The sequence below is a fragment of the Penicillium concentricum genome (assembly GCF_028827145.1).
Source record: "Penicillium concentricum strain IBT 3081 chromosome Unknown utg000001l_segment0_segment0, whole genome shotgun sequence".
NCBI lineage: Eukaryota > Fungi > Ascomycota > Eurotiomycetes > Eurotiales > Aspergillaceae > Penicillium > Penicillium concentricum.
Window position 1 is genome coordinate 705,003 of NW_026622754.1, and position 22,683 is coordinate 727,685.

At 49.5% G+C, this 22,683-nt stretch overlaps 9 protein-coding genes across 9 annotated transcripts; 3 read left to right on the top strand and 6 right to left on the bottom strand.

Annotated features, from left to right (window-relative positions):
* Positions 1-53: 53 nt before the first annotated feature.
* On the bottom strand, positions 54-1,576 carry N7517_000270 (transcription factor SPN1; the record flags this gene model as incomplete). The annotated part of the gene is made up of 4 exons (XM_056718000.1): positions 54-303; positions 354-832; positions 889-971; positions 1,045-1,576. 4 exons carry the CDS (start codon positions 1,574-1,576, stop codon positions 54-56), a joined length of 1,344 nt encoding a protein of 447 aa, XP_056582135.1.
* A 420-nt stretch (positions 1,577-1,996) lies between these two features.
* Positions 1,997-2,517, top strand: N7517_000271 (uncharacterized protein; the record flags this gene model as incomplete). The annotated part of the gene is made up of 4 exons (XM_056718001.1): positions 1,997-2,009; positions 2,072-2,103; positions 2,162-2,228; positions 2,335-2,517. 4 exons carry the CDS (start codon positions 1,997-1,999, stop codon positions 2,370-2,372), a joined length of 150 nt encoding a protein of 49 aa, XP_056582136.1. The 3' UTR covers positions 2,373-2,517.
* A 1,008-nt stretch (positions 2,518-3,525) lies between these two features.
* Positions 3,526-5,002, bottom strand: N7517_000272 (putative nucleoporin; the record flags this gene model as incomplete). Its single annotated transcript, XM_056718002.1, has 3 exons — positions 3,526-3,673; positions 3,737-4,389; positions 4,447-5,002. 3 exons carry the CDS (start codon positions 5,000-5,002, stop codon positions 3,575-3,577), a joined length of 1,308 nt encoding a protein of 435 aa, XP_056582137.1. The 3' UTR covers positions 3,526-3,574.
* Positions 5,003-5,567: 565 nt separating this feature from the next.
* On the top strand, positions 5,568-6,280 carry N7517_000273 (coiled-coil-helix-coiled-coil-helix domain-containing protein; the record flags this gene model as incomplete). Its single annotated transcript, XM_056718003.1, has 4 exons — positions 5,568-5,587; positions 5,665-5,892; positions 5,950-6,082; positions 6,182-6,280. The coding sequence occupies 4 exons, from the start codon at positions 5,568-5,570 to the stop codon at positions 6,278-6,280; spliced, it is 480 nt and encodes a 159-aa protein (XP_056582138.1).
* Positions 6,281-7,751: 1,471 nt separating this feature from the next.
* On the top strand, positions 7,752-9,518 carry N7517_000274 (glycoside hydrolase family 71 protein; the record flags this gene model as incomplete). The annotated part of the gene is made up of 2 exons (XM_056718004.1): positions 7,752-7,835; positions 7,887-9,518. 2 exons carry the CDS (start codon positions 7,752-7,754, stop codon positions 9,516-9,518), a joined length of 1,716 nt encoding a protein of 571 aa, XP_056582139.1.
* Positions 9,519-10,285: 767 nt separating this feature from the next.
* N7517_000275 (uncharacterized protein) lies at positions 10,286-12,280 on the bottom strand (the record flags this gene model as incomplete). The annotated part of the gene is made up of 4 exons (XM_056718005.1): positions 10,286-10,851; positions 10,941-11,850; positions 11,904-12,143; positions 12,200-12,280. 4 exons carry the CDS (start codon positions 12,278-12,280, stop codon positions 10,286-10,288), a joined length of 1,797 nt encoding a protein of 598 aa, XP_056582140.1.
* An 819-nt stretch (positions 12,281-13,099) lies between these two features.
* Positions 13,100-14,527, bottom strand: N7517_000276 (acyl-CoA-binding domain-containing protein; the record flags this gene model as incomplete). The annotated part of the gene is made up of 4 exons (XM_056718006.1): positions 13,100-14,078; positions 14,200-14,272; positions 14,340-14,453; positions 14,512-14,527. The coding sequence occupies 4 exons, from the start codon at positions 14,525-14,527 to the stop codon at positions 13,100-13,102; spliced, it is 1,182 nt and encodes a 393-aa protein (XP_056582141.1).
* A 458-nt stretch (positions 14,528-14,985) lies between these two features.
* N7517_000277 (putative GABA permease) lies at positions 14,986-16,563 on the bottom strand (the record flags this gene model as incomplete). Its single annotated transcript, XM_056718007.1, has 1 exon — positions 14,986-16,563. One exon carries the CDS (start codon positions 16,561-16,563, stop codon positions 14,986-14,988), a length of 1,578 nt encoding a protein of 525 aa, XP_056582142.1.
* Positions 16,564-18,288: 1,725 nt separating this feature from the next.
* N7517_000278 (putative jumonji family transcription factor) lies at positions 18,289-22,657 on the bottom strand (the record flags this gene model as incomplete). The annotated part of the gene is made up of 4 exons (XM_056718008.1): positions 18,289-20,077; positions 20,138-22,096; positions 22,156-22,253; positions 22,376-22,657. The coding sequence occupies 4 exons, from the start codon at positions 22,655-22,657 to the stop codon at positions 18,289-18,291; spliced, it is 4,128 nt and encodes a 1,375-aa protein (XP_056582143.1).
* Positions 22,658-22,683: the final 26 nt, after the last annotated feature.

Genomic DNA, 22,683 nt, shown 5'->3' on the forward strand with positions numbered 1-22,683 from the left:
TATCTCACATAACGGAAGTGGCCGAAGCCATGGAAAAGAATTTACAGTCGAATCTAGCGACGAGATGCCTTGCGCGCCGCGGCCTGGCGGGCTTGCATCTTGCGGAAACGGTCCTCGCCGCTGGCACCCAAGGGGCGTGCAAACTGAGTCTCGCGCACAGCTGTTTGACGGGGAACAACAGTATAGCTGACGTTGGTACGGTCGACACGGGCACGGTTGAGAAGGCGAGGAGGGAGCATCTCGAGGGCGCGGGCTTCGGCTTGGATCTCCTCGGCGGTGGGAGGAGCGCGTCTGACAACTTTCCTGTAGGGGTGTTAGTGGGTGATAGGGAGGATGCGGAGCAGTGAACATACGTAGGATCGTAATCGGCCTCCTGGTAGACTCGCTTTGAATAATCATCGCTGCGCTGGAGAATTGGTCGTGTCCACTCCGCCAGCAATTTCTCTGCCATTTCCTTAATGCGACGCTCAGTGCGCTTGCTCTTGGTGTAGAAGACAACCACTTTTCCAATACCACTGGCAATCAAAGCATCCTTGTTGATAGGCAGCTTGGTAAGGGCGGTCAAGAGGTCGCGCTGGATGTTGTATGCGGGCATTGCGCCATCGTCCAGAGGCTCGAGGAAGAATCGAACGGCTTCCAATAAGTTGATCTCTGGGTCGACCAAGGCGCTGGTGTACTGGTTGCGATTGAGGAGCATAATGACTTCGGGGAGGAGCTTGAGCTTATGCATAGCTGGTTTTCCTTCTTGGCGATTGATCGCATCCATTTGAGCTGCGTGGGTCATGCGCTTGCGCATATCCTCAATTTCAGCATCTGCCATAGATTCCAAATCCTAATAGTACAGTCAGTAAACATGGGTGAGTAGGTGTTACCAGGCGCAACACATACAATGCCATCCTGCTTGCGGAAACGTCTCTTCGCTGGCTTCTTCATTGCCTCGTCCATAGCGCGGTCGAGGGCTCGGCGACGTCCTGGTGGTTGAAACCCAGTTAGTACAATCTGTGTGGGGCGGAAAACCAGTTGCCAGTAAAGAGCAGAACATACGGGTCTCCGGGTCAAGAGTCTCCTCATCTGTATCGGGCTTATCCTCGCGCTGCTTGCGTTCACGTCGGCGAGATGAACCTCCCTCATCGCCTCCTTCGTCAGCTCGACGGCTCTTCTTCTCGCGACGACCTTCCTTCCGGCGTGGACGACTCTCGCCATCCTCAGTGCGCTTGCGCTTGTGACGGCCAATGAGTTTCAAGTTATCTTCGTCGATAGCAAGTTGTGGGCGATCCTCGACGTCAACATTCTCTGGATCGAAGTTGTCGAATTGTGCCTCGTCAACCTCGGACAAAATAGACTCGTCGTCTGAAAGCTTGTCATCGTCAACTTCGTCGTCGTCGACTTCATCGTCGTTTCCACCACGTGGCTCATCGTCATCATTCTCCACGACTTCCTTGGCCTCAGCGGTAGGTCCAGTAGAGTTCTCGCGCTCGTTGTCGTCACCAGCAACCGGGGTTGCGACTTGGTCGTGGACTTCGGGTTCGGGCGAGGCGGCAGGCGAGGCAGCCTTGCGGTCCGGTGAAGCAGACATGGTGGTTCAGATGACGGTAATTGTAAAGGGATAGATTAAGAACAAAGATGCGAAGGTATAGAGATCGGTCAGGGGAAGTATCGCAAGCAAGTCACGGTACGTTATCTGGCTAAGTGATCCCGACGCCTCTCCGCAAAATCAACTGGTGCTCTGCAGATTCGAGCAATGCAAATAAAATGTGGAGGTAGGGATTAAAAAGAGGATCACAGCACAAGCTTCTCACAAAATTAAGTAGAATCCCAGTGGATAGAAAGAGGGGAGGTAGTCAAGGCAAAACCTCAAGAAGTGAAGGAGAGCAGTGGGTCTGTGCTCCCGTGATTTATTTCTCCAGTCCGACTTGACATCCTCGCAACATTCAACTCTTACAATCATCTATTATCTGAACAATCTTTCATTCTTTAATTCTTCATCATATTCAAAATGTTTGCCCCAGGTATGATCCCAATTCCATCCCTCTTTTGATCCAACTCGAGCTAACGATATAATTCTATCAAGGCCAAGAACAGATCTCCAAGGAAGAGATCAAGGTCAGCCTCGCGCCATGACTCAGCCCTAAGTGGCATCCGATACTAACATCTTTTACAGGCTGGTGAGGTTGAGGCCAGCCAGACCGTCCACATGGCTATTGCCGGTGGTTTCCTCCTTTACCTGTGTAAGTCGAATATCTAATTCACGAAGCCTCGAAAGAGCAGACAACTCGAGATGGGCCACAGAAGAGCCTAGTGAATTGAAAGCTAATATGTTCATCCGATACACAGCCCCCTTTGCCGTCGACTTCGTCCGCAAGTTCCTTTAAGCCGGTTGGCCCGTCTTCCGCTCCTCTTTCTTGCCTTTCCCGGACTGTAATCGACGAATCGCTGGTTATGATTTCGCGATGACATGCAGGAGAACTGGATAATTGATTTTTCCCCCTGGCATAACTTTTTCCCGGCCAAAATTTGGACAAGATGGAGCATGGGCACCTAATCTATGGACAGCCCTTGAAGCTCATCTACTATACCTTTTGGGTCTGCTGGGTAGTGTCGGTTGGGTGATGTATTATTATTGTGCATATGCTTGTTGTCATTTGTGTTTTGTGGGATATAGAGCAAATCAGAATAAGAAATTGCAATATACCAATTTCACAGAAACAGGAATCAATCTAGGTCTGGCCAGGTTGTGTTAACAGTAATGAGTCAACATGGCAGAGTGGAAGAGTAATTTGTGGCATACCTGGCATGGCTGGCATGGGACTACTTTACCTACTCAAAAGGCCTCAGCATTATTGTTTCTCTCATAGGTTGTACCAAGCCAGAGTATGTAGTTTCCGTCGTCTCACTACTAGCCGCTATAAGAAGAGACAGCTCACCGTCAGCTCGCTCTTGTTAGCAGAGTAACTAGTCAAGTAGTGCACACCTAGACGCGGCATGCTGTACTTTATCCTCATTTTCCGCATGTAGGCGATATTCCTAGGAAGCATTACCGTCATGCTAGTCTGCCTAAGTGAGCGTAAATACTTTTTGGTGAATAACAACAGCCTGCATATAAATACAAAGGTAAAGTGTCCACACAGGTCGATATATGCACATGTGACTGTATAATAAGTAGTCCAGGCATATACTGTATCACATTGGGGTTATCTCTACGTGCACGACAGTCCGCACTTGGATATGAACCATAAAACATTCTTCGAAATCACTTGTTACTTGGCTCAATGGTTGGATGCCATTTGTGATTCTAGAAGCAGATGTTATCAGGGAGTATGCGCTCAGTACAGAAGGGCCTCCCTATCTGAGTGAGTCCCATCATGGATAGTAGTCATTATCACCTGGTTAGCAAATCTACTATAAAGACAAAGTAGGATTTAGAGTGTTCAGCAAAGAAGTTTGTATTCAGATATGCATTACAATGGCTTGATCCCCAAGAACGCCGGTACCCCGATGACCGTAGACATTAAGTCCAAACATGTGAGGAAATTGAGATTCGAAATAGCAAATAGAAACTTATAGAGCAATGTACTCAATTCCCAATCGCTTTCTCCACCTCGTTGAAGTCCTTCTTGATCGACTCCATCTCCTTCTGGAGATGCTGAATCTGAGAGTGGTAATCGTCCAGAATCTGGAATATATGGTTAGCGAGCTATTCCGGTATGGAGGATTTACCAGTTCAGGAGTGACGAACCTTCTTTGCTGTCTTCAATGTCTGCTCATCAATGTCATCCTCCGCTTGTGTCACGTTTACTCCGGCACGATCCATCTCCACTTGTAGTCGCTTAGAGTGTTCGTGGATGGCCAACATACGGGCCCAGATTTCTTCAGCGCGGCCATTGAGAGACGGGTCGAAGACGGCACGTTCCAACTCGACAAGCTTCTTCTTCAACTGTTCTTCCGCTTCATCCATGGCATATCCTCTGTTGCGAAGTATCTGCGTCTTAGCAGCAAGGGCGAGGCATCGTTTGCTCAGAATAATGTGTTTCCGCCGGCAGTCAGCGATCTTGACGGAGAGGTTGAGATCATGCTTCGAGAGAAGTCCGGTCAGGCAATTATTGATCTCATGCAGGCGCGACTGCATCATGGTGAGGAAATCCTTTTGTCGCTGCGCGCGTTTACCGAGGTCCCAGAAGCCCTTGACAAGCACAGGGACATATCCTGGACCCGGTCGCTTGCGCAAAGCCTCCTCCCATTTTGACTCGTCGTCCTCGGGACCCGGTTGGTAGAAAGGTGCGGCCTCCTCGCCAACATTGTTATACAGGTAGGCTCGGAATGGCGAGCTTTGGCTGGGAGGATCCCATTTATCCTTGATGATGGCTACTTGCATAGGAACAGTTCGGTGCACTAGAAAGCAGTCTTGTCAGTAATACTTCGTAGTGAGAGATTACACAATAGGCTCACCCCCAGTAATAGCACGGCCGGGGGACCAAAGGCTTGACGACAGAGAAGGCTGTTGCTGCTGGGGCTGTGGTGTTGTCATCGTGTTCTGGCCGAATTGCGATTGCTGCTGACCGAAAGCATTTGGTTGTTGAGTGTTGGCACCGAGACCTCCGAGACCTCCTAATCCACCCGCGGGTTGCTGTGTTTGCTGCTGGCCTCCGGAGAAGAGGCTACCTTGCGGTTTCTGGAGCGAGGAGCCGAATGCGCTTCCTTGCTGTTGTTGTTGCTGCGGCTGCCCAAAAGCACCTGAGCCGAAGGAGTTCTGGGCTTTCTGCGGATTTCCGAACATAGATCCTGCTTGCTGCTGGGGTGCGGCACTTGCGCCACCGCCGAACGCGCTCGCGCCAAATGCACCGGTTGCTGTCGATGCAGGCTGTTGGGTCTGCCCTCCGCCGAACAGTGTACTGGTGTTGGACTGGGTTGTGGTTGCCGGGGCGCCAAAGGGAGACGGTTTCGGTGCCGTGTTGCCGAACATGGACGTGTTAGCCTGAGGCTGGGTTCCGCCAAAGAGAGACATGATGGACAATCAAAAAGGCACAAAAAAAAGCACGATAAAGAGTGAGCGCGTCGATGGATCAATGAAGCTGGCACGGCCAGTTTAAGAGCGCTGAAGGGGAATAGACGCAAGTCCAAGGTACATAGTCCAGGGATTGAAGGTTGGCAGTCGAAGGTGAGAAAGCTGAGGGGTTCCTCGATGGAGCTCGAAGGCCGAGAAAGATGAGAGCCGGAGCTCGATTTGTTTGGGTCACGTGATGGCTTATTGTTCGCAAACAGCTTAAATGGGTATTGAATGGAAGATCTGAATAAATAATGAATTGATATTGATCTATTGTTCTGTCTTATTGTTATAATCTGGTTTTTTGTCTCATTGATATATTCAATAACCAAATGCAACAGTAATACACGCCTGTATACCAGCACCGCACCTGGGCAACATGTTACGCTGACCTAAGCACAACTAAGTCAGCCAATCACAGACGAGCCAAATTTCATTCCACCGCAACCCGCAGCTCTCGATCTCCAAGTATCGTCTCAATTGCACCTCTTTCCCCTCACAGTCGTCCTGACAAGCCACCGTCGCCATGGCCCAAAGAGATGCTCGGTATGCACCTTCATTTCTATCGGTTTCTCTTTGTCAAGCTCAATGTGAGACGCTAACCTCTATCCCTCCGCGCACAGCTTCAACCAGACCGTCCTGGTGGACACCACTCCCATGCCCGATCACATTCCCAAGGTCGAGGAGATCGGTGCCACATCTGCGCCCCTGATGAGTGCAGCTTATTTCATTGGAGACCGCTGCAAGGCCTTCAATGACGACTTCATGAAGTGCAAGGACGAGGCCAATGGCCGCGGGGAGATCGACTGCTTGAAGGAGGGTCGGAAGGTGACGCGTTGTGCCGCTAGCGTGTATGTTGCTTTTGTCATTCACCTTTGACTTGAGAAGGAGATATTGACCCCTCACAGCATCAAGGACATCAACACCCACTGCCTCAGCCAGTTCAAGGCCCACTGGGAGTGTCTCGAGAACAACAACCACCAGCTCTGGGAGTGCCGCAGGGCTGAGATGCAGCTTAACACCTGTGTCTTCGACAAATTGGTATGATACACACTCTCTTGCTCTCAATCACCCCGCATCCATCGCATCCGCCGTCACCCCCGGGCTAGAGCTAACACACACTTTTCTTGTTTCTTGTAGGGCTTGAAGAAGACCCTCCCTGGTGCCCCCGAGAACCAGGTTCCTGTTCACTTGCGCCCTAAGCAAAAATACGCACAGTACCCCGGCCCCCAGTGGTAAACACTTTCCCGGTATACTTTGTCCTCTCTAGACTCCCCTTGATTGCACCCTCACCCTTCCCTCTCATAATCTGGGCAACGTCTTTTTTCTATATCACTGTTTTATTTGGATGCTCGACCGTAAATCCGGTCTATGTTTGTGTAAATATCTCTTGGCATCATGAATGGTTACATGATTTTCTGTTCAATCTCCAAGCCTCACTCACATGGATGGGGCAATATGTTTTCCAACCCATTGCAGTTGGCAATGGCATGGTTTCGAGTTGGTAGTAGTACGGATCCAAATGCTGACTGCTGGCTCGAATATATCCTCGGCTTGATGCATATGTAGGTAACCATTGCAGTGAAGCAACTAGGCACATTACATGCCGGTATCACACTAACATTCCTCGGCGGGAAATCTTGTATACATTGGAGATCACTCAGACTCACCATGCACCGCAGAGTCTCACCGTGTATATAACATGTCCCAGCTACGTTTCGCTTCCGATCTCTGACTCTGTCCAACTCATAAGAACCGGGTATGGCCGGTTCTTGTTCTGAGGCCTGTGTGAATATACCCACCCTCGACAGCCGACCAAATATTGACTTCCACTTTAGGGGATTGGTGATAGTATACATGTAGGTAGCGCTGTGTGGAACATGAAGATTCGTTAGGTGAGGTATACATACTGCCGACTCTACCGTCTGTCAGTGCTTCAGTCATTGCCAAACATATCTACGGATAATATCATGCTCAGCATAACAAGCTTTATAATCATAATACCACCGCTTTGAGCAGATCTGGTCTAATGATATTTCCTCAAAATACCGATCTGGACTGAGCACTCTTCCGGGCTGGTACAGAGACTTAGCATCAACCGTTCTGCAGAGTCCGAACTGAAATGACAGATTGTTACATTCTATACGGATCAATCCGAAGGAATCCATAATCATCATCATCTTTCACCTGACTCGGTTGCAGGGTTTGGGCTGCTGGTCAATGTGTGTAATTGAGCCCTAATTCCGGCCTTCCGACTTACTACATGGTGTAACTAGGTCTTCAAGATAATGCGATACATATCTAAGTAACTTTTTATTGAGGTTCAAGATTCCGCTTGCCACAGCATGGATCAACAGCATTGGCTGATTTGGTCATTGAAGTGTATCTGAGGTATTTTAGGGCATTTTAGTATAGAAAGCAAGTTATAAGCCCCAAATATGAAACCCCAGATATGGGAAAGTACAAAGAGAGAGACAGGCCAAGAGTACGCTTAGATCCCGATGTACAAATAGCGGACCTCCGGCATCTATCTATAGACATCTTGAGAGGGATAGATGCAGGTATCAAACTCTCCACCGAATTCCGTGCATGTGCAACAGGAAAACAAGTACATACATAATTTCTACAAAAGCTGCCCTTATTTCTCTGGCAAATCTCTATATTTATGTGCTCCTTAGCTCTGTAGTCTGAACCACACACGCAGGTTGAAATGAAGTCGGCAATATTCTTGATTCCATCATTATGGATAGGCGTCCAATACGTCCAAGCAGCGGCTGTGTTCGCCCACTTCATGGTAGAGCCCTTCAACTACGATCTATATCTCTGCTAACCTCTACCACCCTAGGTATACAACTCGGAGAACTTCACGGTCTACGACTGGGAAGTCAACATTGCAGCAGCGCAAAAGGCCCACGTCGACGCATTTGCCCTAAACATCGCATACAACTTCCCGACAAACAACCGTTCCCTAGCAAACGCATTCACCGCCGCGAATGCCCTAGATTTCCAACTCCTATTCTCATTTGACTACGTAGGCAACGGCGCCTGGCCAGAAGGCGAGGTGATCGGCCTACTCCGAAAATACGGAAGGAACAGAGCTTACTACCAACACAAGGGCAAACCCTTCGTCTCAACCTTCGAAGGCTCCTCCAACGCCACAGACTGGGCCACGATCAAAAAATACACAGACTGCTTCCTCGTACCGGGGTGGTCCGCCCTAGGCGCAAAAGAAGCACTCGCCGTCGCCCCAGGCGTTCCAGACGGATTATTCTCCTGGGCCGCATGGCCCGAAGGCCCAGACCCGATAAACACACATGTAGACTTAACCTACATGCAATGGCTCAAAGACACAGGCGATCTGCCGTACATGATGCCCGTCTCACCGTGGTTCTACACGAATCTGCCCGGTTACGGCAAGAACTGGATCTGGAATGGCGATAATCTGTGGTACGACCGGTGGCAGCAAGTGATATCTCTGAAGCCGGAGTTTGTGGAGATCATCTCGTGGAATGACTACGGTGAATCGCACTACATCGGCCCGCTGCATGAGGGTGCATACGCGACCTTCGAGATCGGTAATGCGAGCTACAACTATGCCGCTGGTCATCCCCATGACGGCTGGCGTGACTTCCTGCCTTTTATCATAGATGTCTATAAGGGGGCCAGGGCGAATGTTACTACCGAGGGCGTCACTGCTTGGTTCCGTCAGTCGCCTGGGCACGCTTGTACCAGTGGTGGCACTATGGGTAATACAAAGACGCACGGTCAGAAGGAGTTCCCGCCTACGGACGTCTTACAAGACGAGGTCTTCTACTCTGTACTTCTGCGGTCTGCTCAGGATGTGGAGGTGTCGGTTGATATCGGTGGGACTGTGCAGGACGGGAAGTGGAAGAATAAGCCTCACGGTCCAATCGGTCTTTATCATGGTAGCGTGCCGTTCGATGGTAACACGGGACAGGTTGTCGTGACAGTGTCTCGTCGGGGAGAGACTGTTGCTGAGATGCGGGGTGCATCAATCTCGGAATCCTGTCTGGATGATATCCAGAACTGGAATGCATGGGTTGGTACCAACTTTGCTAATAATACAATCTCACGTCAACCGCCGCCTTCTCCAACTTCAACATCGACTTCGACTTCGACTGCTGTTTCTGCGGCTTCGGCTCTTTTGGCGCTGGGGAGGTTACCGTTTACGATTGTGTTTGTGGCTTTGGTTGCGACTATGGTGGCTGCGACGGCAACACCTGTTCAACATGAGAAACTGGGTTTGACTGTCCCAATCTCGGAAGTTTCTCCATCGATCTATAGTGCTGGTGCCGACGATGGCAAGGCTAGAAGCCAATATAGCTATGGCACTAGGTATGGCGAATATCCAATCAACGGCTATACTTGCACAACGACAACGGAAGCTCAAGTTTTCATTCCAACCGGTGCCACAGCTTTCGCATATGACGCATCTTGGAATTTGGACTGGTCTTGAAAGCAGCACTAGTATTTGGCTTAAGATAGTTAGCGTGCGCTACGGGGGTCTTAGTTATGACTATATGATATCTGCTGAGGAGTAATACTGGCGATATAAGATACGGAGCCGGGAGAACCACATCGATAGAGATATCGAGGCTGACATTAATTATTATTTTGACCTTGGAAGGCTTTGAATTGTTATCAAATCTACATAGTCTTGAATGGAGGGCACTTGGAAAGCACATATGTACCGGATAATGCCTAGCACTCGAGACCTATAAGACCCTTAGATCTTATCTGAGGGTCTTACAATAACGCTATACCTATCAGCTTTGCGGAAGACTATATAATACCCGTACCAATAATACGAGCATCTCGCAGCCTCTTAAGCTCGATGACGACTTTGCTTCTACCTATCCAATGATTTGGTAGCAATGCTTAATACAGGATGGATCGAAATCAGTTTCGCCACGTCGCTCTTATAGGATCTTTCTCGGAACTGAATAGTGGCACCTAGTCGGTTGAACCTGAGTCAATATTCTAGCAAGCTTCGGTAAGATGCTTTTATAGCATTCGTTTCTTGACTCGAACTTATTCAGCCTATAGAGATTGACGGCGAGGCCGGTTTTGCCGACCGCGTTCCTATGATAGGTGGCCGAGCTCTTAGGAACACACCTGTTTCGGTATTAGTATGCCCTGTACATTATTCCGAGCTTAGTCACTAATATTTGCTATCGAAAGAACCATAATTGGAGAAAACAAAGCGGCCTTTTCTCGTAGACGTTATCTCACAAAGCGGATAATAACAAGACATAATATGTAAAAACAAATAGGAAAAATTATGAGAGAGTAATTCCCAATCCAAGAGAGGGATCGGACCGAATAAAGAACATGATCATCAAATACACCAATCGTGCTCTGTATGATGAAGGGACAAAAGGCACTTAGGCCGAAGAATTGGACATTCACCAGATGAAGGAGCTTTCGTCCCCAGGAAGGTGTTCCAGAAAGATCCGATTCAATCATTAATGAGAAAAGTAATAACCCAAAGACGTTTAGTAGAGCCATGAAAATAGATATCATGAGAGCCTGAAATCCCGTCAGGATTGACTCGAAAGCGCCTATCCCGAGAATGATGCCAGCAAAAGTAATGCACATGGTGGTGATATAAATCACTGCCGTGCCAAGGGTTTCGATATGATCATTCCAGTCGCTGTCAGGATCATCTGGGTCCTTAGGGATACTACCACCTAAATTTGTCAAAGGTAATATCATCAAGCTGGAAGGTTGATGCCCAAGAGGTAATGGTTCGTGAACATGATCACCGCAGCTAATATCTGCCGTCCCGCCTGATTCAGTATCTTATTGGTTAGTTTGAATTCTTCGTAGTTTAACCAATAGATCTGGCGGTTCTTAACATAGAATGTGAAAGAAGTACCTTTATTGAACAATTCAAGGAATGTGACTAAAGGTGCAATTAAAAGAACGATAGCCACGACTTGGCCGAACCCCCAATGACTATTCTCATCATTGGAGTCTCTTAACATCGAAGAGGAAGACATGATGTCCCGAGTATCGAATAAAAGTGTCATTAGACGTATGGTTCCCCACGTAAATCCGATAAATAACCACACGACCTGAGAACATCTACTGTCAGTCATGAGAGGGATTAGGTCGACCACTAAGAAACTCACCTCAAGTAACATAGAGGACCATAAGTCTATGAATAAACGGGCTGAAAAGAAGACTGCCAATAAAGGTCGGTAGAGAAGGGTTCGCTTTAGGCCATGACGCGAGCTACCTAAGCAACACCATGTGAAAACAACGCGTAATAGACGTCGCGCCCAAGTACTAAGCCAGATTTTGGCCTGTCCCATGAAGCTAACAGAAATGACCTTGTACAATTTAGCCACGCGGGAGGTAAACCCAAACATGATTAAGAGCATCGAAAAAACCATTGTGATGTATTCGGAATCCCGTATTGAACCTACAACGCCTAGATGGCATATCGCAGCATGAGTGGCAGTCTCGGTATCGGAATAAAAGGCTGATCCCATTGGGGAAGTGGTACTGGCCCACCAGTAAGTGCTGGTGAACGAAAGAGCTACAACCAGGAGTATAGCAAGACCGGCCATGGCCATAAACCGTAACATGCGCTCCAAAGAGTGATTGTAGAGGTAATTATGCAGTAGTGTTAAGCAAGCAAGGTGAGTTATGCTGGAAAACCAGGCTAGGTCAATTACGGCCATCCAGTGGTAAGATGGCAATCCTTGACGAAGTTGTACAAATCCACTAATAAGAATTGATAGGCCAGTTATGAGCTGGACGTCACTCATTGCGAGGATACACTTAGAAAGCATCCGGTCAGTTTACTTTCGGTCAAAAGACTATCATTACTCACCCTAAGAAAGCTTCGTTCGAGCTTATTATAAGGGATTTTCAGGTCTCCCAGGAAGCGCTTAGGTATTTTTCTTAGGGTCCGTAGAAAGATCGTGTCCACTGGATTCGGGCGAAACAATGGATTTGGAGGGTCTTCATCTGCGTTTCTGAAGGGATCCAGAGCTGGGTCATAGATAACAAAAAAGTACATAAGGATGAGAGACACTGCTATCCCCGCGGTCGCGACATAGTTTGTAACAACCTGAGATTGAATTTTAATTTTCAGATAACTTGATCGAGATATGTTCAAAAACTCACCCCATAGCCAGTGATGTCAGGGTCGTCCGATATTTCCTTAGGCCATGGACTCTGGCACTTGTAGGGCGCAGAAGAATTCATAATGGCTCGGGTAAAAAGCAATTCCCGAAGTCGTAAGGGTCGGTCGATGAGCTCGAGAAGTGGCAAGTGTATAGATCTAGATGTCTTCGTACTAAGTTAAAAGGAAGAGGAATAAGAAAAAGGTAACTGAATGAATTCAAGATTAGATAAAGGCTGCGCCAGGTCGCGCATTTGCATTATTTCTAAAATAGTTTTTGCTTGTGGCATGTACTTCGCCCCTGCGGCTGAAGCACATCGGCGACTGCGCGAAGAGGCTTTTTAAAATCCCAAAAATACGATCTCACGACCGTCACATGACTGGTATTGACATAGGAACTCCCGCACTTTTGCGGTGCGACTGTAAATAGGAAAGCCATACCCGCATTAGCCGTATAGGTATGTACATAGAAAGCGCATAGTCATATTACATTCTAGTAAAGAGCTAAAAATGGTATATATGATGATCTAAGGTTGAAATCTAAGCCTCCACCAAATCAAAGCTATACATCATCTAGACTGATGTCTGCATCTATAACTCGATATAATTAACCTGCCACCTCAAGCCACAACATCACACATCCCAAGAAAAGAAAGCCGACAGAAGTAGAAGAGGTAGAAACCCCAAAACCTGAAATTGAAACCCATATATACTGGACAAAAGAAAAAGAAAAATAGACACAAGAAAGTAAACAAAAGCACCAAGGCAGATGAGTAGGGATGATGTGGGAATAGGCCAAGTGTAGAATAATGCCAATGCGAAGCCGAAAATGCAGCAAGGAGTCAAAGGCCGACAAAAGGAGAGAAAAGAAATAGGCCACAGCCAAGAAAAAAAAAGCCATCTTATGGCAAGATAGGCATATCCACGATCTTCAGTCGCTTGAACGTCGCAAGTTTCGCCTTAACAGCCGCCCAGCCCGTCTTGAGCCGTTGCTCAACACGACGATCACCTCTCAGCCGCATCCAAATAAGCAGCATGCCCAGCATAGCAATGTCAAACAAGATCTGCCGCACAGCAACCCAAATCATCCACTTCAGCCACGCCCAGAAACCAGACCGACGGCGCTGCGCAACAGATCGAGCTTCCATCTGCTCGCGCACAGCAGCAATCTCCGCCGTCATTTTCGTCAAGGCCTGCTCGACACGACGGCGCCAGCGACTGTCTTTCGGTGGCTCGGAATTGGAATGGGAATCTCGACGCGGAAGGAGCCCGGTCCCACTGCTGTTTGTACTAATACCAGAGGCAGGATTGCGACGATGTTTGGGACGATGTGAGGAGGCCTCGGTATTTGTATGTGTGTTGGAGCTAGTATCCGGGTCATCGTTGTCGTGGTCGTCTTGATCTCGTTCTTCGTATAAGCTATCACGAGCTTCCTCAAACTCCTCATCATCCTCATCCTCATCCTCATTATGTCGACCTCCACCCTCGCCGTTATCTAGATCCCCCCTCCGCCGTCGGTAATATTCCTCCTCCTCCGGTTGACTCACAGGACTAAGAACCCGTAAACGAGAATCCCGATCCCGTCGACTGGCATCATCCCGTCGATCAGGACGGTCATATTCCTCCGATTTCGCTAATCGACCCCCAATACTCCCGTACGCACTGCGCGATAAGGGCGGGACGCCGACGGTATTCAGTGGGGAATCGGACGATGAGGCGGCGTTGTACTTGATCTGGTCCCAGACAAACTCGAGTTCCGCGACTAGCTCGCACGCTTCGGGGGTTTGGGAGGCGTATTGGTGCATCGTGTCGATTAGCGTCGAGATGTATCGGCGTTTGGCTTCGGTGCGCGACATGTCGCGTTGCGCGTACCATGCATCCCTAGAAGACAAGACATTGTTACTATGTGGTTGAATGTAGAGAGAGGAAAAGAGCGATGTTCATAGAGAGTGCAAGATCCACATCCACATCTAATGACTTCTTTTCCCCGCGAAGAACATACCATTTCTCACACTCCGCGTGCACCTCCGACGTATTCCCAATCGGTCGATCCATTACACCTTCCACATCCCCCTCTGATCGAATATTAGCTCTTCCAGTTCCCCATTGTTCCCCATTGTGTTTCCAGGCGCTGACACTCACCCATACTCTGCTTATACAAGCCATATAGTGCCAACCGCTCGGCAGCGGGAGGTCGCGCAGTGCCGGTCCGGGGAATCCTCTTCACGGTATTGAGGGCATGAACAAAGACTCGATCTGCGACGGGAGACTGTCAATGAAATCCGAATGCGGGCGCAAACATGTCAACACGCACCTACAGAGTCCGACATGACGCGATAAGCGGTCTTTGCCCTGTCTTCATGGGAGCGGGGTTGGGCATCGGCTTGCGCGGGTCCTCATAGGGAGCGTAGAAGATTGTGAATAGTAATTTGATATAGTGAGGGTTTTTCGAGAGATGCTGAAAGGGAGTGGTGTGGAATTGAGTTGGGATTGTTGAGTTGTTCCGATAGGAGATTCCTAGGATTCCCCTGTGCCTCGGACTGTGATTTTCCCCGGAATGTTGTCTTTTTTTCCCCAGATTGAAAAAGATTCAATCCAATTAAAATGTGGGAGAGAAGCGTCTAAGATTATCTGGAGAATGGCCTGTGTTGGACCGCGGCTCTCGGCGATCGAGGCACTTGTGATTGTCCGAAATTACGTTCTAACATGTTAACATCCTAACATCGTAAGTTGAATTGTTTTTTTTATTGTTTCTTAAAAAGTATCTGTAGCAATAAAATACAATCGTCTACTCGCTCGGCAACTTCTTCATCGTCTCCAACGGTTTCTCCGCATCAACTGGCGTACCCGTCATAAGCTCGGTTGCTGCGCGCGCCTCGTCACTGCTAACAGGAGGGCCAGTAAAGTGCTTACGCGCATAAATGAAGTACCAGAAGATACTAATACCAGCAAATCCGGCGAAAACAACACTAGCGTAGTTCATTGACTCCGGTGTAACAGGCAAGGTAACCGGGAAACAGAAGAGCGCGACAGCCAGCACGATCCACACAATAGTGATACAGTTGATGGCAAATCCAAAGCGACCGAGGGAGAACGTGGAATCTTTCACAGCGCGTCGGCCTCGGACTAAAGAAATCAAAATCGGTAGACCGTACGAGGTCGACAAACAGATAGTAGCCACACCAGTGAAGGAGTTGAACGCAGCCGTGGAACCGAAATAAATCAATCCCAACAAGCCATCCACGACTGCCGAGAGCACTATAGCCCACACAGGCACATCTAGCTTTTTGTTCACGCGACGCCAGAGCTTGAAGCCCGGGATGGCACCGTCACGCGCGAATGCATACGTGCATCGACTAGCAGCCGTGAGGGATCCAATACCGGCAAAAAGCATGATTCCCAGAATCAGCAATAGTAAGCCGAAGCCACCGCCCGCAGAACCCGTCACTGTCTTGAAGAGCAGACCGATCGGTTGGCCGCTGGCTACTTCGCGCAGCATCTGCACGTTGGGCATCACGAACAGGATTGGGATTAGATAGAATAGACCGGTGATGCCGGCCGCTACCACGGATAGCACGATTGCCTTGGGGACCTCGCGGTGTGGGTTCTGCACCTCTTCGCACATGGCGGCGACCATTCCGTAGCCCGTCAGGGTGTATGCCGCCTGCAGCAAACCCACAAAGAAGGCCCATCCATCTGGCCATCCGCTCTGGGAGGCGTCGTAATGAGCGAAGACATATTCCGCGTCTCGACGGTCATCGGCCATTGTCAAGAGCGTGATGAGGATAATGATGACGCTAGCTGCTGTCCAGAAGATGCAGACTTTGTTGATGAGGTCGAGATAGCGCGAGAAAAAGATGTTGACTAGGGCGCAAAAGAGCATGACTGCCCAAAACATCAATACGGTCTGCCAGGCGTTGGCGACGAAGGATTCATCGAAGATGGAGATGGCGCTGAGGATTAGCTGGCCGCCGGAGAAGATGATACTCAGTGTGACGGTCCAATTGCCGACAAGGGTTAGCCAGCCGTCGATGAAGGACATCAATGGTGCCCAGCGGCGCGTGGAGAGCATCGCGCTCCAGTAGTAGACGCCTCCCGCTGTGGGGTAGACGGCGCAGATCTCGGCGAGAGAGGCGGCGATAGCGATTGAGATCAGGGAGACGAAGACCCATCCCCAGAGTATGGTGACTGATTGACCGTCGGCGAGGGTAATGTAGAGGGTTGTGCTCAGTCCGAAGGGGGCTGCCATGATAGCAAAGGACAGGCCGAGGATGCTCAGCATGCTGAGGTTTCGTGGTAATTCACTCTTGTAGCCCATACGGGCCAATGCCTCATTGGCGGAGGCATCATCGGATGAACTTCGCATGGTAGGCAATGTGTTGGAAGGTGAACATTGATGATATTTGGTGATATGCTATTATATCTAAGACATTTCAAGGAACAAGGAACTTGAAAACCCCGCATGAAAACGATGGCGCGGTCCGGGACCGCGCACTAACAGAGTTTGGAGATTGAGGCAAAAGATATATCTAAATTGAACGAATGACAATAGATTTTGGTAGGCTTATCATATTATTCTCGTACTGGGCTGAAGCACAGTCCAATATGGTCTTATGACCTAATAGTATACACGATAAGAAACACGGCAGTTCGACCCACTTCTCCTATTTCTATTTCAGGGGATCATCATGATATCAAGAGATATCAAGAGATATCAAGAGATACATCTTGGAAGATAGCATATGTCACGTGGAATATCCCTGTTTCTTCATTCAAGAGCCTGCATGATCAGATCCCTTGAGCTAAAGATCATACAGAGTACACCAAGTAATATATTTGACATTGGATACGAAGTACTCGAAGACATAAGTACCTCTCTATTTACCGGCACTTTGTTCCAACTATGTACTCCGTACGGAGTATATTAATCCCTTTAACACAGCCCTGGACCTCCAGGGCTTACAGCTAAGCGAGATACACCATACCTAACATACAATAAGGTGGAGATCTCTAGAACACGTTTGACATCAGAAGATCTGCAGCGGGGTTCCGTGCCAAATTATAGTATATTATACTATTTAGTCATAGTCAGCAAGATCCCCGAAAGAGAAGACATCTACCAGATAGCCAGTGATTCTACCCACACAAGATACACTAGACAGCTGATCGACTATACAACGTATGGAGTACAACCGGAAACATACCAAGATAACAAGGCAAGATATTTATATTGGCGAGGCTGGGATGATACCGGATTGTGTGGGGTCGTCAAGAGGGTGTGGACACTTGATTTAACAAAAATTGGGGGCTGGATACTTAGTCAAGGAACGGGGCTATGTAGCCTACTTGAATACAGTCTACACTTGGAAATGGAATATTTTGAATGATTCATTGCACACATACATCAAGGTCACGCGAGGTGACGGCTGCCACATCGACATGCTGCAAAGACTCCATGGAAGAGTTCAGGGAGACCGAGCAATCGATGAGCGCCAGGATGGATATATCAACACAAGGGGGGAATTAGATCAAAGGTTAAATCCAGATCCACACCCTTCGGACGGGGGTAAAGGGGGGTATCAAAGGTAAAGCACAAAAGTGATCTCGGGGGAAGAAAAGAAATTTTTTTCTTGTTTGATGAGATATCTAATAGAACAAAGAGGGAGATCAGTGGGAGGGCGGAAGTAGGCCCTGAGATGTTGAAAGGGGCGAGAGAGAGAGAGAGAGAGGACGGGAAAAGGCATTTTTTTCGGCCGCAAAGGAACCGTGCAAGTTGAAAACTCCGTCTATGTGACCATAGTCAAGTAGGTCAGTCGGACCGCCTTTTCCGGGAGTCGCGCCTTGTGAATAAATGATCGAATGAAATGAAAATGCGCTGAGTCGTGACCAGCCAGCTAGTGCCAACTCCAAAATCGTAAAAGAAACAGGACCCGTGAACGTCAGTCGAAGGTCGGATGAAAAAACAAAGAAAACGCCCATTCATGCAGAGTCGTCAGTCCGGTGAAGTCGTTACATGAAGATGCAAATACAGTCGCAGAGGCAAACGCGAGTTTTAAAAAGGGAAAGGTGAGGCCAGTGACGAGACCGACATCTATGGACTAAGTCCGAGGTCATCATTCAAGTCCGGGCCAAAGCCTGCCATATCGACAGAATGCAAGGATCCAGGTCCCTTGCCCAGGGAGATGTCGGAGGATGCATAGTCATGTTTGAGTCGTTCGTGCGGTCCGAAGATATGTGGTCCGAAGAACGGTCGGTGCTCGTCATTGGGAGTGTTGCCATCTCCGCCAACCCACGGCCCGTTCTGCCAGAAGCGTGTATTTGCTTGCTGATCTCCGAACAAATCGTGGTGGTCTGGATGAGGGTCCGGACCATGGATGGGGAACTCGTTTGGCGACTGGTATCGTAGATGCGACCGACCGAAACTGGAGCATGGAGAATCTGCGTGGAGTGGCATATCTAGACCCGAGAGAAGGGGAGGATCCTCCACCGGGGTGATGTCAATGGTCGGATTGTCCGTTTGCTGTGCCAGAGCCGCCGACAACCGAAGATTTGAGGATGAACTATGCCGGCTGTGGCTGGCCGACCGTTCAATTGCACGCTGCACGAAGCTACCACAGGCCTTCAAGATTTTTTCCTGATGCTCTTGTGGGAGATTGTTGAAGTAATCGTTCGACAGCGAGGGCTTGGGCGGGTCGTCTGCCGCAGGAACCAGTCCATAGGTAGTCTTGGCATATTCGGAGAGACCTGACGGCATGTTGTAGGGAGACTGATAGACATTGGGTGCCAGCGACCGCTGCTGATCAAGGTATGCATATTTTCCAGGCATCTTGGCAGCGGCCACGCTGCCTCGATCAACGGTCTCCTGCTTAATTCCCTCCGATTCCTTCTTCTGAATCACATCGAGTCGCTCACGGTGGCTAACCAGCGAGAATCGGAGCATCTGAAGGAGCCGAGTGACCTCCTCCGACCGCATGTTCAGAGTTTGAGGCGGCAGCAGAGTTCCATCCGCAGCGCGTGGCTGAACCCGTTGCTGGGCCATAGCCAGCTCCAGTTTCTCGAGGCCATTGGCGGGGGGTATTGAGCCCATAGGACCCAACAGAGTCTCTACCACCAATTCGGGGCTAACGATAGTGTATCCGGCAAAAACATTGGCGTGGTCGGTAATCTGGGCTAGGCGACGACGAGCAATAAGTTCTCGGACATTGGCAAAAGTATTGGTGGATTGGAGGTGATGCTGCTGCTGAGCGTGCTTGGCCGAAGGATAGGGGGCATGACGGGCAGACTGGTGTAGAGTTCGAAAGGCCGACGGCATCGCAGTTCCAGCAGCAGCACCGGTAACAGGGATAAAAGGAGGGGGAGGGGCGTTCTGCAAGGCAGAAGAGGGCGGTCGGGATTGAAGAGCGTTGACATTCGAGTAAATATTTTGGTTCAAGTTTCGGGGAGGGGCGGTGGGAGCATAATGAAAGTGGTGGGGTGAGATCTTCGATGCACGAGCGCTGACATCCATGCCAAGCGACTTGACGCTGTCCAGGAAATTGGCCCGAGGGTTGTGGATGGACACGCTAGGGTTGTGTGTATACTGTGCCCTACTTTCGGTGGACTGCATGCCCAAATAATACCACATTTGTTCTCGCTGAAGGTTGACCGTACGTAGTGGGGCGAATTGGTTTCTAGTGCCATCCACCGTCTCGAATTCGGCCCACTGATAGGGAGATCGTGAATCGCCAAATGCACTGCCTGCCGCCGGTACCGCAGATTCTAATTCTCTTTCGGGTTTTCGCGCTAGGTGGGCTGGGAGGGGTTGAATTCCTAGTGCGAGGGGGGTGAAATTGCTCTTACGAACAACGAGCATCCATCGATAGGGCATTTCAATCACATCTCTGTAAAAAAATATATTAGTAAAGAGAGGAAGGGGAAAAAAGAAACCAATATGAACATACCCTCTTGGAAGTACCTTGAGCAAAAGACTTCGCTCGGAAGGACGATTTTCAAGAACAATGGCGCCATTAATCTCCTTGTCGGCTTGAAATTGAATCAAATTTCCTTGTACCAAACGACGAGCCGATTCGATCACCCGACGATCCACATCGGAAGATTCACCTAGGACTCCATTGGGTCGCTTCTGACGATGGAATTTGCATTTCAAATCAACACTCGGAATTGAGTATTGAGTACCATCATCCGCAATCACAGCAATCGCACCGTGCTCAACTTGAACACCGGCCAAAAGAGCACAGGTTGCATGGTAAGCGCGCGTACATTTGCCAAAGTTACACTGAAAGCAGGCACCGCGGACTTCGCGGCAAAACAGACATTTGAGGCCCAGGCGAGCCTTGGGGATATTGTCAATGTCACACACAACTTCCGTACCAGATTCGTCACGGAGAATTGTGGTCTCTTCAATGAATGCCGCACACCGTCTATGTGCATGCCCTTTACCATCTTCGGTCGGAAGAAGATCCTCATAGTCCAGATTGTTAGGGCACAACAAACACGGAAGCTTCCGTGGTCCTTCGGGGTGGAGTTTGGGTCGTTTGCTGTTCGGCCCGTCACCCGGGTTCTTCCGTTTTCGGCCACGAGTGGATGTCTTCTCAGGCACACTACGTGGCGGTGTAAGAAGATCGGAAGCACCTTCGAATCCATCGAATTCGCTTTCAAATTCACCATAGTACTCCGGTGTGCTCTCGCCACGTAGCTTGCGCTCGATCTCATCCACATCGATCCAGACACTGTCGGCTTCGCAGTGGCACTTCTTAGCGATGCGAGCATAGTCTAACCATTGCTCGGTCGCGAAGTTGACTGACTCGGCGCAATTGTATCCGACGTTATATCCAGAGTGGTACCCATAAGGGAATGTGATGACAAACTCCCCTTCGTAATGAACCAATCGGTTGACGGTGATCCCATATTGCGATTTGAGAAGGCTAGGTGAGACGAGATAGGTTTTGTGGCGAAGGAATTGATCGCAATTCTTCGCATCACTGGACCAGATACTGCGCATGACCTGTTCAAAGCGAGGTGCATCTTCTTGGGAGATGCTGTACCACTGCTTCGGGGCACCAAAGTGGATGTAGTTGATGCTGTACAGATCTACATCCTCAAGATGCCAAGCAAAGGTAGCCTTCCACATGCCCATGTAGAGATAAGCAGTGTTGACTCCAGGAACCTTCTGTCCGAGAACGTCAAGCAAATTCGGCAATTTGGCCACATTCCAGGTTTCTGTAGAATCCTCGAAGAGCGAACCGGGCATGTCAGCACCGTACATCGGGTTGTTGTACATGAGCGACTTCCAGTAATTAGTCTCAAGCTCTTCGCATCTTTCCGCGGTATATTCCTCGTGATCGTGGATCCGGTAATCAAATCCCGTATAGGCCTCCTCATCAACTTGATCTATAGCATCGCCTCGGTTGTTCTTTCGGCGTGAGGTCACGGACTTGGGCTGTCGTCCCTTTGGTTTTGTGGTAGGTAAGGACTCGCCGTCACTTAAATCCTCGGTTTTTGGCTGCACGGGGTTGGTTTCGGGTGATACGGGCGTCGGAGGACCCTCCAGTCTGGACTTTTCGGCGTCATCTGCAGGGGGCTCCTCTTTGACCTTATTGGTCCGCTTAGGTGGACGGCCAGGTCGGCGCTTCTGACCCTCGGGGCGGGCAGAGGGGGGCCGCGGGGTCGGGGCCGCACGGTTCACGCGTTCTTGGTTTCGGCGTCTCTCTCCTCGGCGAGCCGGGGGTTGGTGGCTGCTTTCTTCACACAGACCCTTCCACTGAGGAAGGTTATACGAGCGTTGGCGTTCGATGTTGGCTTGGGTGTATGTACCGTGGGATCCGTGGAACTCTTGCATGATGGGGTTCTTCACTCGAATTTTCTTGACTGCCTCATCCAGCGGTGGAAGAGACTCGGACCTTTGAAAAGAACGTCATGAGCACAGCCATCCACACTAGCCGTAAGTTGATCGACTCACCATTCTTTTGGAGGGATAACTTTCACGATGCCTGCCTGCATTCCATATTTATTGATTTTGTTGATGAAGCCCTGGAAGTCCCGGAATTGATCCATTGTCTAAAACAAAGAACAGTCAGCCTGGCTCTACAGGGTGTAGGCTTTGCTGCCCAGTCTGATAGAAGACGCAAAATCTCCAACCCCGGGTCATCGAGCAGCCGGGGCATTCGGGCTGTACTCACTGGCTTAAAAACAGGAACCTTGCCGCCGCCATAATAATGATCGGGTTCAATTTCTTCGATTTCCTCGACTTTCTCCTCCGCTTCCTCTTGCTTGATCTTGGTTGTATCGGGTGCCGGTGCAGATTGGTGGTCAAGCTCGAGGTCAGATAACTCGGAGGGCACGCCTTCGGGCGCTTCCTTCTTGCCGTTCGCACTCTGCGGCGGAGTGATGGAGACGGATTCGACGACGGGCTCGCCTCCAAGTGAGTCGCGCTGCGACTGGTCGAGTACTGTCGCCATCATCGAGGGCGACAGAGGGAGGTTGGGGA